This window comes from Lichenostomus cassidix, chromosome 5 (assembly GCF_008360975.1).
Source record: "Lichenostomus cassidix isolate B80296 chromosome 5, HeHo_3.0, whole genome shotgun sequence".
NCBI lineage: Eukaryota > Metazoa > Chordata > Aves > Passeriformes > Meliphagidae > Lichenostomus > Lichenostomus cassidix.
This window is the reverse complement of record NC_139486.1, coordinates 38891875-38906901: the sequence shown is the minus strand read 5'-3', so window position 1 is coordinate 38906901 and position 15027 is coordinate 38891875. Positions and strand designations below refer to the sequence as shown.

The 15027-nt window shown below is 41.2% G+C and overlaps 1 protein-coding gene across 1 annotated transcript in view; it reads right to left on the bottom strand.

Moving 5' to 3' along the window:
* CSTPP1 (centriolar satellite-associated tubulin polyglutamylase complex regulator 1) overlaps positions 1–14795 on the bottom strand; it is an 82141-nt gene extending 67346 nt beyond the window's left edge. The window contains exons 1-2 of the mRNA XM_085062534.1: positions 14633–14795; positions 5060–5162 (exon numbers count right to left, since the gene is read on the bottom strand). Of these exons, the coding sequence (XP_084918660.1) occupies positions 5060–5162; positions 14633–14678 (149 nt within the window). The 5' untranslated portion in view covers positions 14679–14795. The remainder of the gene's footprint in view (positions 1–5059; positions 5163–14632) is intronic.
* Between the last annotated feature and the right edge of the window lie 232 nt (positions 14796–15027).

Genomic DNA, 15027 nt, shown 5'->3' with positions numbered 1-15027 from the left:
ATGCACAGTGGACAGCAAGTACTGAAATCCCATTTCTAAGGTGGGCTGGAGAAATTCTATTGCAAGAAAGAGAGTTTGCCCTTCTGACAATGCTTCTCTGTAGAGGTGAAACTGGAAGGTAACAAAGAGACTAACAGAAAGGCTTTGTGTCCATTAGCAACACTCTTAGTGGAGAAATACGCAATTACTGTAGGTTCCCCAGAAAGATTTACCAACAAATTCAGTCCTGCAAATCCTTGTGGAGAGACACTTGCAAAATTATTCACATTAGCTGCAAAATCTCCTCAGAGTTTCTGGCACAAATGCTGCGTCTGAGTTCATGTATCCATTCTCTTTCCACTGATAACTGAAGAGCAAAGGAGAGGCAAACAGCAGTCTTACACAGTGCCCTAGGGATCAAGGAATCCCAAGTAAAAGCCTGTCGGGAACCATCAAGCACGTTATCCCAGCTAAGATTTTCAGCCCAAAGGGCAGCTCCACAGCTAGGTCATTGACAGCAGCAGCTTGATACGGATCACATGGCTCAGTGCAGTCTTGCATTGAGTGGGATCATTTTATCTTTTTCTCTCCAGAGCAGAAGACATGTAGGAATCCTGACAGTATTCGAAGAATACATGAAATGTTGTGGGGGTTTTTGCAATTGCTCAGAAGATTACATCAGAGAGAATATCAATATTTTAGGCGATACCCTAAAAGTATTAATACCTCACAGATACTACTGATTTGCCCAAAAGACAAAGAACTAATGCTACAAAAAAACCCAACAACCAATGCCCTTCCCCCCAAAGAGTTGTACAGAGAAATTCTAATGAATGGCTCCATCTCTCAGAAAGGGAATCTGGCACAACTTGTCAAAGCCCTAAGGACCTTCTCACTACTGTTTTTGCTGTTTATACTGTAATTGTACAAAGCATAGAGTCGACATTCTACAATGCTGGGTGCTGTAATGTACATGCAGTACAATATAATTTCTGTCTTGAAGAGCTTACACTATCCTTGCAAACAAGACAAAACAAGTTACTCTGAAAAGCGGAAAGATGCAGAGCAGATGACAGCAAGATGATGATGGTGATAAGGCCTACATACACAGATGCAAAGAAAAAAGAAAATTGATGGCTTTAAGCTAGCTCTAAGAATCTCTCCTCTTTATAAGCAGATAATTCAGCTTATTTCCAGTTGCCAATTAAGGTTGTCTTCAGTGAGTGGCTTAGTTCTCATGGGCATCCCATCTGTCTTGTTCCTGGCCCTTCCCCCCTGCCCTCCTCCCCCAAGGGTATTTAGACGTTTTTAAAGAGGAGGACATTGTTTACTCTACAGATTTATTTCTGTAATATTGTATAGCAATAAAGGACTGAACTAGCCAAAAGTTTGTCTGATACCAAAGCCTGTGACTACTGCCAGAGAAAACCAAGGGAGAGGCATTGTATTTGTCTCTAACGAAAGAGATGAACAAATTGTTCCAGCCAATCCAGACAGCAAGAGAAAATGAGGTACTTTTATTGCTAGAAGTTGATATTGCTCACCATGATAACATCTTTCTTCCCAAGGATCCTAAACTATACAGAACTGGCAGTCCTGTTACCAGGAGCAAAGCAAATGTTCCTTTCTGTAAAACACGGCTCTACACAGTGCAGAGTTGGTATTTTGAATTGCCAGGCACACAACAAATCTAAAAGCAGTATCTGCCCCTCAACCCTGTCAAACACACATCACAGATGCCTGCTCAGATAAATACTGTTAAAATGTCACACAAGATCCAGCAGGGGCATTCAAGTTAGAGCTAGCAGAAACATCCTTGACAGAAAAAGGGCATCTCAGACACCAGTTTGCAGAGTCCAGTGGAAGTAGTGTTACATCTGCAAGCTAAAAGCAACATGTTTTTCTCAGTCATGCTCCAGCTGGCAGGTGGTCAGGAGACATTTCACCAGAAACAAAAGAAGAGGAGAAGTGTTTTGGGACAAGAATATAGCCTCCAAAAAAAAATGTCCATTACCCTGTCTCCAGTTCACTTGTGTTTGATTTATCAAACAAACAATAAAAGTTGCAGAAAAAAAGTTTCCTAACCAAGGTACATTATGATTTCTGAGTTTTCCAAAGAGTCTTGAACAGAGCAGCACATCTATCTGCATGCTGGAAGAGAAAGCTTCAGGCAAAGGGTTAGCCTACAAGAAAAGTAAAATAAGTAGTAGGAAGTCTCTTTGTCTTTTTATTTTTTTCTTGCTTCTTTAAGCTGAAATGAAAAAAAGACACACAGACTCCCTTTTAAGATCCCAGAAAATATAAAGTGGGATGCTATGCACATTTCCTCCGCATGATCAAATGCATTAGCGTGGGGGCCCTGCTTTTCTTCAGTATAGGAAAGATCAAGAAAACAGGATGATAAATAATGTATAGGGGGAACATATTTCTTTAAGATATGTTGGCACAGACATTAGGCTGGAAAAAGTAAAGCAGCATTAGTGTGTAATTACACAGAGGGTTTTCAAGAGTCTGCATTTCATGGAGATTCAAGAGCAGAGCTGAGATTTCTCAGGCTTATAATGAACAAACACTAGTAGCATTTCAGCATATCTATAAAATCAAGATTAGTCCTGAGAGAGGCATAATTTTACTTGTTTAACTAAAAGATGTGGATTAATTGGCAGAAGGGTGATTGATCCCTAGTCCTGTAAGGGTCAGGAGTGAGCCAGATGAGGGAAGCCTCAAGGTACTCCCAAGATTGAAAGCAGATGTCCATGTGATTGGGAAAAATGAACACTGGAATGAAGTGAGAGAAAAAACTATCCTTGAAGACTAAAACTATTCTGGAAGGAAAACTGTAGAGATTAAGGTCAGCCCTCTGTAATCAGCAATCCCAGTGCTAGATGGTGGATAGCAGTGAAATACATACTCAACTCCATCTCTTAAAAACAACTGGAAACACTCATTGCCAGCAAAACACCTACTGCTTGATCCAAACAGAGCTACATGACCAGATAATTTTCAGTTCTCAAATTTCACTTGGGGATGCTAAGTCCCAACAAAATTTTCTTAATTACCAAAAAAACCAGTAGTTGTAACTGGCTCAAAGAATTGAATTCACTCATGGTAAAATGGAGCGCTGCAATGCATGATGGAAATGCCATCAGGTTACTCTTCAGCAGTAAATCCAGTGGAGAGGTCCACAGAACACCACTGGATTGAAAAGTGTGCCCTCTGAAAGGAGTCTGGAGAATATCTAACACCTGTCCTTGACAGATTAATTTCAATCTCTGAAAAGTTACAGAAGTCATTCTTTTACCCCATAAACACTTTGAGAAAAAGTTACTTCTTTGGGCCTGCCTGCTAGCTTTCTAAACCCTGGGCTTGATCTCTAATTTTAAGTGAGCATAAATAGGGAAAGGACAATTTTAAAAACTGGATGTCCTAATACCAAATCCCTTCATCTCAAATCACTGCAGCATACTTCAAAACATGCACATTCCAATCCTCTCCCTCACAAAAACATGGATTAAGAAAAACACAGGGAGAGTGCTCACAAACATTCTGGAATCTCGCAAGTTATCTTTGAAGATACTGAGACTAAAGATCAAGTTTATTTGCTTGGGAGAGAAGTGCAGCCTTCAAAGCACAGACTGAACAAATATTGATAGTTGAGTGGATGAACAGAAATCTTCTGGGCAGTGAGGGCTCACCACTAAGCCCTGGGAGCCAGAACATATGACATTTTCATAATATGAAACTTTGCATTCTACACCCATATTGGCTATCATTTATTCTCCACTTTAAATGAAGAATTCCACATTTCCAATCTTCACAGACTGGAAATTCTCAAAATTACTAAGCCTGTTTGTGCTTTGGTACAGAGAGACACTTTTATCTGCTAACTCCAGATATATTATAAAAGAAAAAAAGAAAGACAAAAGAAAATAACTACTAGTTCTATATTACAGAATGAATGAACATGCAACCTTTTCCTGTCTTTCAAGAAATCAGAAACTCCACAAAACACTCACTGTGAACAAAAAAACATTGTAAAAATAATATCCCTGAAAATAAATGGGAAAACAAGACCTCTAGCACCTAAGTCAATCTGAGGGTTTTGGCCTATGATGATGGTTTTGTTCATTATAATGGTCTCAAATTACTATTTCTTCTTTCAAAGGTAGAAGAGGAACAGGAAGTGAAAAGAAAATGGTTATCATGTCAAGATGAAGAAATACTACAGAGAAGCATTTTGAACAGTTTCATTGTGTGAACGACCTCTTGGTCATCATTTAATTTTTGAAATATATATGATCAGAAGTTTAGAAAAGGCACAGAAATGTCACATTTGAAATTAGATGCAAACTAAAGCTAATCTGCAGAGATGCCTGAATGACAATTTCAGCTGGGTATTTCAAAGCCACCTTGCCTTCAACTCTGCAAAAGAAATCCTGTTGCTGGGTGGAGGTCATTGTAATCATGCTGTTTATCTTTCTTAAGCTCTTGTTTATCAACTATTTGTTCAGCTGACTAACATCAGTATTACTTTCTGTGGACAGAAAGCACACAGCTTTTCCCTCAAGAAGTTTTTTGCAAATTAGTAAGAAGAGACTGTGCTCATATCCAGTATTTAAGGACTTATGCAGGTTTTAAGGTAAGAAGAGGCATCCTATTAAAGCATTCAACAGGACAACAATCACACGAGACAAACAGCTCAGATTCATCCTCAGAATGATACAGAATGAATGCTGCTGAAACCAGAAGCAGTCTCTGAAGCAGTTTGCTTCAGTATCTCTCAAGCAGTTTGATACCAACAGTCCTGCCTAAGACAAGCAGAATTTGGTTCTCCATGATTTTTAAATCTCTGTTCCCCAGAGTGACTGCTTCACATGGATGTTTGTAATAGAAGAGGTACTGAACTGTAGGAAACCCATGTATGCTTCCAAAAGATGTTCAGGCAGTCCTTGGGTAAGCCAGTGAAATACAGCATTCACAACATAACCAGCACGTGTCCAGCTCCATTCTCCATGTACCTTTGTCTGTTTCCAAATGCCCCCCTCAGGTTGCCCTATTGGCAGCACCCTGATGTACTTACTATTCAGTGAAGAACCTGGCAATGCCATACTGACTAATATCTTCTCTGTTCTCCAGCAGCTGGCTCACTGCATCCTCCATGTACGTGAGGACATGTCTTTGAGCTGCAAATAAAACAGTAAGAGACAGAAGTTAGAATATAAGGGGCCGGCAAAGCCCAGAGCCAAACAAGCCCAGCTGTGTGCCTTACACAAGACATCAAGCATTTGCTCCCTCAATTAGAGAATAGAGATTTCTTTCTCCCAGATATGGATAGGAAAATTCCTCACCTGAATTCTGCTTTCCTTACTGGCTACACAGAGTTAGTCATTAACAGTGCTGACTCTTTTTTAGAATCCCCTAAGATTTTGGTATTGAAGGAAGGTGATAAGGAGATGTGAGACAGTTTTACTGGAAAATGCTTACCAAGAGGAGTTCCTCATCTCTGTTCTGAGTCACAGCCATCTTTCCTACACAGATCATCAATGCTGTTTCAATGGGGCTGTTGCAGAACTTTAGGTGTTCCCTGCCCTTCCCTCTATACCAAAGCCAAGTAGCTCTAAGGTTGTTCTGTAAAGATTTTTTCCTGAAGGTGCAAACAAAAGTACATCTGTTTCCAAACAAGCATCAGTGAATGTGGCAGGTGGGGAACAGGTCTCAATGCAAAGAGAGATTTATATTGCTCAACAGCCAGTCTCAAATAACTGCCCAGGCCAACCATGGGAGAATTTCAGAAATGGTGGATATGCCAGTACCTCACCACAGAATGACACTCACTTACAAGACACCTGAGTAAAGACAGTTTGATGCAACACAAACCCTTTTGCTGTTTCTACAGGGGGCAGACTGTACAAAACAAGCATTTGCCAGGGAGGAAGCAGCACAGATTTACCACTGAGCCGCTTTGATGTTTTTGGCTAGAAACCAAGTTGGAGCAACAAAGAGCCGAGTCTGAGGTGATGTGCCAGCTACCAAGCAGTACCCTTTCCAAATCTACAAGTTCAACAATCAGAAGACAAGTTACAACGAACCCAGGAAAATCATTCCTAACCTGGAAAGCACACAAACCCTGTTCCCAAAGCACACACCTCCATTCTAAACACGTATCCTACTGCACCTTTGCAAGTAGTGTCGTGTCCTAAAAAGAGCAGGAGAAGACCCTTAGGGAATATAGGAAAGGCAAGGGCCCTTCTTGCTCCTTGCCAATCTGCTCCAGACTTGGCAGAATCATCCCCTCACCAGCAACTGGCCAACCTCAGACCCACATCAATATTCTTCAAACCATTTTAATTTGTGTTTAATATCCTGGTAAGCATCAAGCCTGTGCCACTTGATACACAGCACGGAAAGCCCTTTCATCTTAGTGTGAGGCAGGTGGACTTCAAGAGAGGCCCGGAAATGATTATTCCCAGTGGATACAGTGATTAAAAGTATGCATGAATATTGATTGCTATCAGGGAATTTCTCTGCCTAGAACACTTTTCAGGACAATGGTAAAATTGGTTAAGCACACCCTGGAAAATACCTTGCAGCTGATAGCAAAATGGTGAGCCAAAGGTTTAAAGATATTATCTGGCAGTAAAAGATATAGGGCGTAACTTTATTTAATTATTTTAATGCAAAGGAATAAATTTAATTTATGTGAGTGATTAAAGAAAAATAGCTCTGCGCACCTGTGTCCCCTGAGGGAAGAATGAGTCCGTGCAGCTCAGTCATAGGCTCAAGATAGCAACAACTGAGTAACTTTACTTCAGCCCATCCTTCCTCCCTCCTCCTTAAGCAGTCCATCTTACACTCAGCAATCATCTCCCCAGGCCCCTCTTGAGGTGTCAGCAGTTGCAGATTATGCCAGGAAATGGTACTAGCAGACAGGCTTCTACTCATCTCAGCCAGCAATAAACTTCTGCTCAACTGCAAAACAATTCTCAAAACTTTGTGGGAAACTATACACTCTTTTCATAGAATCATCCCTATCAATGAACCATATTTCAGTTATTTTGCTTCTTTAGAGTCATAAACCTCCCCTAAAAGCCTTTGGGAATAGACAGGCATGGTCCCACAGCGCTGCACAGCACAATGTGGCTGACCTCTATAAAAAGTAACTTTGAATCTGCTCCTGGAGAATAAATTAACTTTCAACATAGAATTTTAGACATTTCTATGACGTTTCAAAGTGTACACAAAAAAATATAGGTCACTATTGAATAGAGTTGCTGGTAAAAGGGTATTTCTGTTAAGCTTTTTCTTGCACAGCCTAAGGATCCTGGCAAAGAGCCTCTCTCCCTATTTCCCAGAAGGGTGGGTAGGGGTGCGGGGAAGGGAGGAAATCTGTAAGCAGACAAACTAAAAGAAAATAGCACATGCAATCTCCTCGAGAAATCCATCTCTTTGTCCCTTTGGCTGCTGTGCTCTTTTCCAGGTAGCACAGTTCACACTGCCAAACCAAATTCCAGCTCTGGCTTCCTGTTCACTGACTGCCCAGTTCCATGGAACGATGCAAGTAATATGTTTTATAACCCAACTAACACTACACTATACAGAAAAGTCATAGAACGAAATGTAATTTGCAGGCAGGTTTTAGCAGGCCAGAGAGGCAAAATTAAGTGCCAGGAGTCTGGTTATGGCAAAAGAGTAGTTCCTTAATTTATACAAATGGTACTTTCCATAACAAACACTGGAACCATACCGGAACATTAACTATTGATGCAAGCATAGTCAATAATCTGTGGGGTTCTATGCAAAATAAATGAGATGATTCTTACATTTTAATGTTTTTTTTAAATTCAGGGATAATGATGTACTGGTATACACGTCACCCATATTTTTGAGGCCCACTTTGCAAAAATAAGGCAGCAAGTCCAAATCAGATTGTAAAGCCCAAATACTCATGCCACTGTGCTATTACAGCTTGCTGTCTCTGCTACTTTTCTTCCTGACAGAACTCCAGTATACTGCAGTTTCCACACATGAGATGTTACATCAGGACATCATCCTTGGCATTTGTTTCGACCTTATTGTAACAGAAGTTCCCTACTCATACAGAACTTTCCAATCTGAGCCATATTCTGCAAACTTGACTCTGAAATCCCAGGCAACTACCCCAAACAGGAAGTGTGCCTGCCACACTCACTTGGTAGGTGCCACACTCTTTGCTGTCAGATTTAAAAACTAACAGTCAGCTTTCACAAAGGAATCTGACAGAATAAGTTCACAGAGGATTTTTTGGGCAGCCCATAACCTGATGTAAAGTCAATACCTTTGTGCAGAATATCCTAATTCCTATCACTAAACCACTAGCAGTGATATTACATTTGGAGCCTCAGTCCAGTCAGTAGCAACATGTACAGCTCCTCCAAAGCTGCCTCCTGCAGCACTTAAGAGAACAGCCTCTGATAATATTACCACCACACTCATGTGCTCACACCCCACCATCAATCACATGCCCAATGTTTAAAATGAATTTTGGAATTAATGCACTTTTGGCTCAGAACCAAATTCAGGGCTGAGCAATGGCTGTTCAATTCAAGCATGGCCAGACCAAGTCACAAAAGTCTTCAGCTTACAAGGCATAATGAGGATTACATCCACAGTCAATCCACAATCTCTACGGATTTCTCTACAACAGATTAGACAATCACAACTAATTGCATTTAGCCATAATCACACCAAATAATTTTGCATATGTATTTAAAATAGTAAAAATAGTCTTTTTATAAGCCACTAAATTACCTGTTTCAATCTTCCAATGAGAAAAAACAATCCACTACTTTCTAGATTTGATTACAAATGTTGTAAGAACAAGCACTGACACTTGAAAAGTCTTAAAGGAAAATTTAATACAAATAATATCACTGCACAAAAGAGAATAAATGCACTGAAATTCTCAGAGCCAGAAATTCAGGAGGAAGGAAAGAAACAGATGTCACCTAAGTCATGATACTGTGTATATGTAATGGTTTTATTATCCAAGTAGAATGGAGAAGATTAAGATCTTGGAAGTGCCACAGTACAGTCTGCATCTACTAGGTGATACTTGTTCAGGACTTACTGGCAACTCAATCACATTAGCCATACTGCTTTTGCATATTAGCTTCCCAGTTCTACATCTTAGATACAACTGCCTAATGCTACAGTGATAAGACGCTTCTTCTTCCAACAACTGAGTTTTCCAGAGGCAGAGAAAAAGCCCTGAAGATTAGTATAACAGCACACTTACCAAGAAGTGATGCTGCCTGTCATACTTGAAAGGAATAGCAAATATGTGATGACCAGAAGACGCAATAAAATCAAAGCAGATGCTGCAAATTAAAAATAAAGTGTGCCAAATGACCTGAACAAAGAGTGTGATTGGAATAAATTGGTATCTGATAGTAAAAAACGTATCCCATACATCATTTAAAGAAGCAGCAGAACAGAGCCACGGCTTACTTGCAGAGGTAAGTCTTTATTTACAAAATTATTATCCAATCATCTGGTTATATTATTGCTTAACTCTTCAGGAGACATCACTTCTTCTGAAACAAGAGCTGTCTATCAAAGCAATTTGTTCGGCATGCACACAAGAGGGCTTTTTTTTTAATAATGTTGGGGTCATTTCTGGCATAACTGAATATGCTGAAAAATCAGGAGTGGGAATTTCTGGATATTAAGCTTTTCTTACTTATTTGCCTCCTCCTCAACTGAAGTGCTGAAAATACACACTACTTGATGCAATGAATGTTATGATTCATTTCGGTTATCACAAGGTCAAGAGCATAACAAGCTTTAATGTATCTGGAATATTTCTGGCATTTTTTAATCTCTGAGAACATATACTCTGAGAGCACGAGATAATAGTTAAATACCTGTTCAGTATTTGTTTTAAATTGGAGTCTAACTAAAGATACTACTGTATTACACACATTGGAAAGATACATCTATAGTAACATAAAATCAATTTCATGCAAACATTACCAAAACAATAATGATGCAAGAGAGAAATAGTAAGGATATAAACTGCAAGAACAAACTCACATCAACCCTGGAAATTTTTCCAGCATTAATGGTTTTTCAGGATGCTCTTTTTAATCTCTTCAGATATTGCTAAGAAATTGCCTGGGAAAGAGACGTAAGCGAACAAAACAATTAACCTAAATGCTACATCTCTGTACAGTTGTAGTTCCTTCCAGCTTTGCATAGCTTCACAATGTAATTTGCTATTAACCTTCAAAAGCAAAATGTTTTTTGAAGGACAGAACATTTTAGTACAAGTAGACCTTGTCATACCAGAGGTATCACTGCAATGTGAGACGTGCTGTTGCTCAGGAGCACATGCCAGGTGGTCACACAGTGTAACTATAGCACATTTCTTATGTTCACAGTTGCAAAACCACTTTCAACAAAAAATTTAAGAAATGTTTCCATTTATAGTTTAATCTTGACCGTAGCTGAGAATTTGTTTCAAACAATGGGTGTATTAGTGCACACAGACTGACTTAATCATGCAAGTCCTTCCAGCAGCCTGCCTTCTGCAAGGTGCCACACAGCTGCTAGAAACCACCTACCCCACCAAAGCAAATCATTGCGCTACCTTTTTTTTTTCTTGTTGCATTGGGGGCTTAGGGGGGTTTTTGTTTTAATCTAAAATTATGCAGTGTAATTATTAACATTGTGGAAGTAATTGTCATTCCAGTTTGTTATAAGGCATTAAGTAGCCTAATGGTTCCCTACCTATTCATACTCAGAGGGACATATGTGGAAGGACTGTATTCTCCAGTTCTGGAGCCCTACCTAGATCAGGATCAGATTTCACCTGTACCTTTCAAGTTAAGGTGGAAGTCCTGTGGTACAACAGCAAATCTGGAAGTAAAACCTCCATCTTTTGGACAAAGTACTAGACTGAGTCTAAGAAGATTGAAATTTAACTAACATTTCTACAAGCAAACTCTTACGCATTATATTAATCTTCTGCACTACAGTTCTCCTATCTGTGCAACAGAGCTAGAAATAAAATTTTTTAAAAAGCATTATTTTATCTTTTTCTAGACCATGAGCCCTTTCAGCCACAGTGTTTCACAGAAGTTCACCTAATATTGATACTAAGAGGAGAATCAGTGTCAGCTGGGATGTCTGGATAACAGTGTACCCTATGCATTGATTATGCTGTAAAAGAAAATTATTGTACTTGGGCTTTCCAGATCAATATTTCTTAAGACTGTTCAGAAGAAGAGTAAGCCTTGGGCATCAGCAAAGTCTCCACACAACTGAAGTTCGCTGTTGGGAGCTACTTGGTTTTGTAAAAGCATGTATGTTCTTTTTAATCATGAAGCTCGAGAGAGATGAGGAAGCACAGTCGTGTTTCTGGCACTCAATAGGCCCTTACTTTACTGATATGGCACTTCCCTAGCAGACTGTTTGCATTCTTACATGCCTTATATTGGCAAAGACAAGTAACAACATCATGGAGTTGGGTAGTAGATGGCAGAACACAGAGAAAAATAGAAGTTTGGAAATTTGCAATGCTCTACTGCTTTTTCTCCATAACAGGAAAGGGGAGTGGGGAAGTAATACAATATGAAGCTTCAGAGACAGCTGCATGAGCAGAACAATACACTAAGTGCTCCACTGCCTGCTATAAATAACTGAGCAATCACCAGTTATTAAACCATAATGAGGAAGGCATGAAAAAGTGTCTCAAATATGTCTTATTTTGCCTACTGTAGTTCCAGTCTCATCCATCAAATGAGAAACACATTATCATCACTATATCCAAACAATATATGTTGTTTATTCAGTGAAAGTACTGCTCATAATGCCCCCCTTGTAACACCATCTTCACTGTAGCCTTTCTGCCAACTCTACAGACCTCACCTCCAACCCTATTCACTAAGTAATGGTCATCTCTTTTCTTCTACCTACTGTCTCATCGTGGCATGAGACATGTTGTCCTGATTCATATTTTCATGGAACTTTGGCATACCAAAGCTTTGCAATTATCTTTCATCTTAAGTGAATACTTAATTCTCTCCCTGTTCATTTCCATTTTAACTCACAACTGCTTCTATTTCCCTCAGCATTCTAACTGGATGTAGAAGAATAATCTCAAATAGAGAAAAAAAAAAGTGGGGGGTGAGGGGGAAATAATGAAGCAGGTAGCACATTATGTTATTTTAGCTGCTCAATTTATGTGTTGGCCTGGTTTTGATAATGAAAAAGGGGAGGGGGAAAGAAGAGTTTTGGGGTAGTTACCCATTCCAGCTCAGAAAAGGCAGGGTCATCTGATGTGTGAGACTCAGAGAACGCCCTATGTGGCAATCTAGGGCAACACAACCTCAGAATGAAATTATAGAAAGTGAAATTCATCACAGTTCCTTACAACCCCACTTCAGACAACTGTATTAACAAGACTTCAAGTGGCACAATAGAACAAATCCAAATAATGGTAATTGCAGAATGCCAATGTAGGAAATGGAAAAGAAACTTAGGAAAACATGTGGGGAGGTGTGTTTCTTTGAGGTGGGAGGAGGGGGGTTTGGGGGTTGTTCTGTTTTGTTTTTTAACCACTTTCCTACTACTAATATACACGAAATTTCTTAAGATCTGTAAGCAGTTTGGTAAGTTACAAAGTCTCATGAAGATGGAAATATTGGTTTTGGTAACATTTACAGCTAATAAGAATATACTTCCCCTCTCTAACAGACAACAGATACTGCAATCTAAACAGGAGGTCATACTAAGTGATGAACAGAACAGACTCTTATACAAGTTATTCCGCAACCCAACATGGTCACACGTGTGTCCTTTCTGACCCCAATGTCAGAATAATTTAGAAAGTTGTACAAAATGAGAAGGGAATTCTAAATCAGCATGTTGAAGAGAGGTAAAATGAGGCTCTCTTAAGTGGCTAGTAAAGCTGCTTGCACCTAACAATCTTGTACATCTAAGAAGTCTAATGTCCTACCTTCAGATGTGCAACAGAAAACTCACTTATTCTTTAAGTATTTTTAGTTTGCTTCCTAGATTGTTTTGAGTCATTCAATCCTTACTGATGGGTTTCACACAGTTGAAAGTGCCTATTTAATTAAAAACAATTACAAGAACCTAAAACCAAGTTGACTCATTAGGAAAAAGAAATTTTGCAGGTTTCAACCTAGAGCAACTCTGGAAAAGTTCTGAACTTCTCTACTAAGTGTGGGTTGAAAATGCTGAGGTAGTGTGACAGAATAGCACAAACCCAAAGGGCAATGTCTACATGGCACTGCCATGGTGCTCTCAAACACTCAAAGCTCCACAACTGAATTCAGCAATAAGTACTTCAGCGAAGTGAGTCCCATGAGAATCACCCTGAATAGAGCAGTAAACAAACCTATTTCTGTCTTGAGTTTCCTTGACACAGAATACAATTGCAGTTTTGCAGGTATGCACAAAGCACCCTAACAGCAGACTAGCAGCAACAGCACAATTAGATTCTACTCTAAGACAACTTAGATCACTCCTTTGCTTAAATGGTTAATCTCCCTTTAGTGCTATGATATGCTTTGAAAGCCAGTGGGACCCCTCTTCTTTGACATTGCTGCTAGGCTAAACGAAACTCTTCTAGTCTAGTCTCCCCTGCAAGACAGGTTTTCTACTTACAGCAGTGTTTCTATACCCTTGTTCCATTTTGACTTACAGAAATGGAAAATCATGATGGAACAAGCAGCACAAACCAATCAGTTCAATTTCTGACCTTCCTTTGTATAAGAAAACCACAGAAAATTATGTATAGCTTAATAAGAGTTATTACCAAACAGCCTCTTGGGCCTAGGAAGTAATGGCTGAAGAGTTTCCCTTCACAAACACTCTCCTGAACACAATCCAAATGCTTACTACTTGTAATTCATCTCCTCTTCAACAATTAAATGAAGTCATATTGACTTTATTCCATCCTAATTATTTTTATTTGACACATTAACACCGAATCACTTTGCTCCTTAGCTTCCTGGAACATCAAGTCATTACAGCCAGCTTAAAAGGATGTAGGCTTCAAAGGAGTAGCTGCTTCACAGGTCAAAAGATTTTCATTTTACGTGGGAAACATTACCAATGCTGCCTTATTTCAGAACAAAAGCTGACATTCAAAGCATCTCCCATACGAACAGCACTCCTTCCTGTATGTTGGGAAACGAGCACAAAAGAAGGACGCTCACATAGATCTGTGAGCAAAACAGGTTGGTAATGGGTGAAGTCTATCACAGGAAGGCTGGACGCCGCTTGCCACTACTCACATCGCGAAAGGGGACAGCGGAGGAGACCGCAGCTCTGCGCACCGGAGGGATGCTCCCTGTGCCCGAGAGGACTCTGCAGCCCTCCCAGCTCAGCGTCCTACAGCCCCCGTCTGTTACTCCCCGGTGCTGCCCGCTCCCCAAACAAGGGGGGACAGGGAGCCGCCTCTCCGTGAGGGACACCCCTCTCAGCCCGGCCTAGCCTGGGGCCGCTCGCCGCAGTCCCCGGGAAGGACGGGCCAGGTCGGGCCGCAGCCACCCCAGCCCGCCGAGCCCTCCCCATGCCGGGCCGCAGCACACCACGGGGACAGAATCCTCGGGAAGCTTCCCCGCCCCGCCGCCTCGCTCCTCACCCAGGTACTCGGGCCCGGGCAGCGAGAGCCGCTCGGGGCTCAGCATCCTCCTGCCGCCGCTCCTTCCCGGCTTCCGCCCGTTTCCAAGGCGCCCGACGCTCCCGGCGCCGCCCGGCCGCTCGCCCCGGCTGGGAACACGCCCCTCGCCGCCACAGTTCCGCACCCAAAGCCGCCCCCGCCGCCCGCCAGCCCGGGCCGGCCGCGCCCTCAGGGGCTGGGGCAAGGCTGGGAGCTCGGAGGGACCCCGCGGGAAGGCTCTGTGCGAGGAGCCTGAGGGCCCTGAGGAAGGGGCTGTGCTGAGGGCGCGGTGGGCCGAGGGACACCTCAGAGCGAGTCAGGCTGAGGAGCCAAAACGAGGAGGAGAGGCACGTGTAAAAGTAATTCTGGTTAGATTT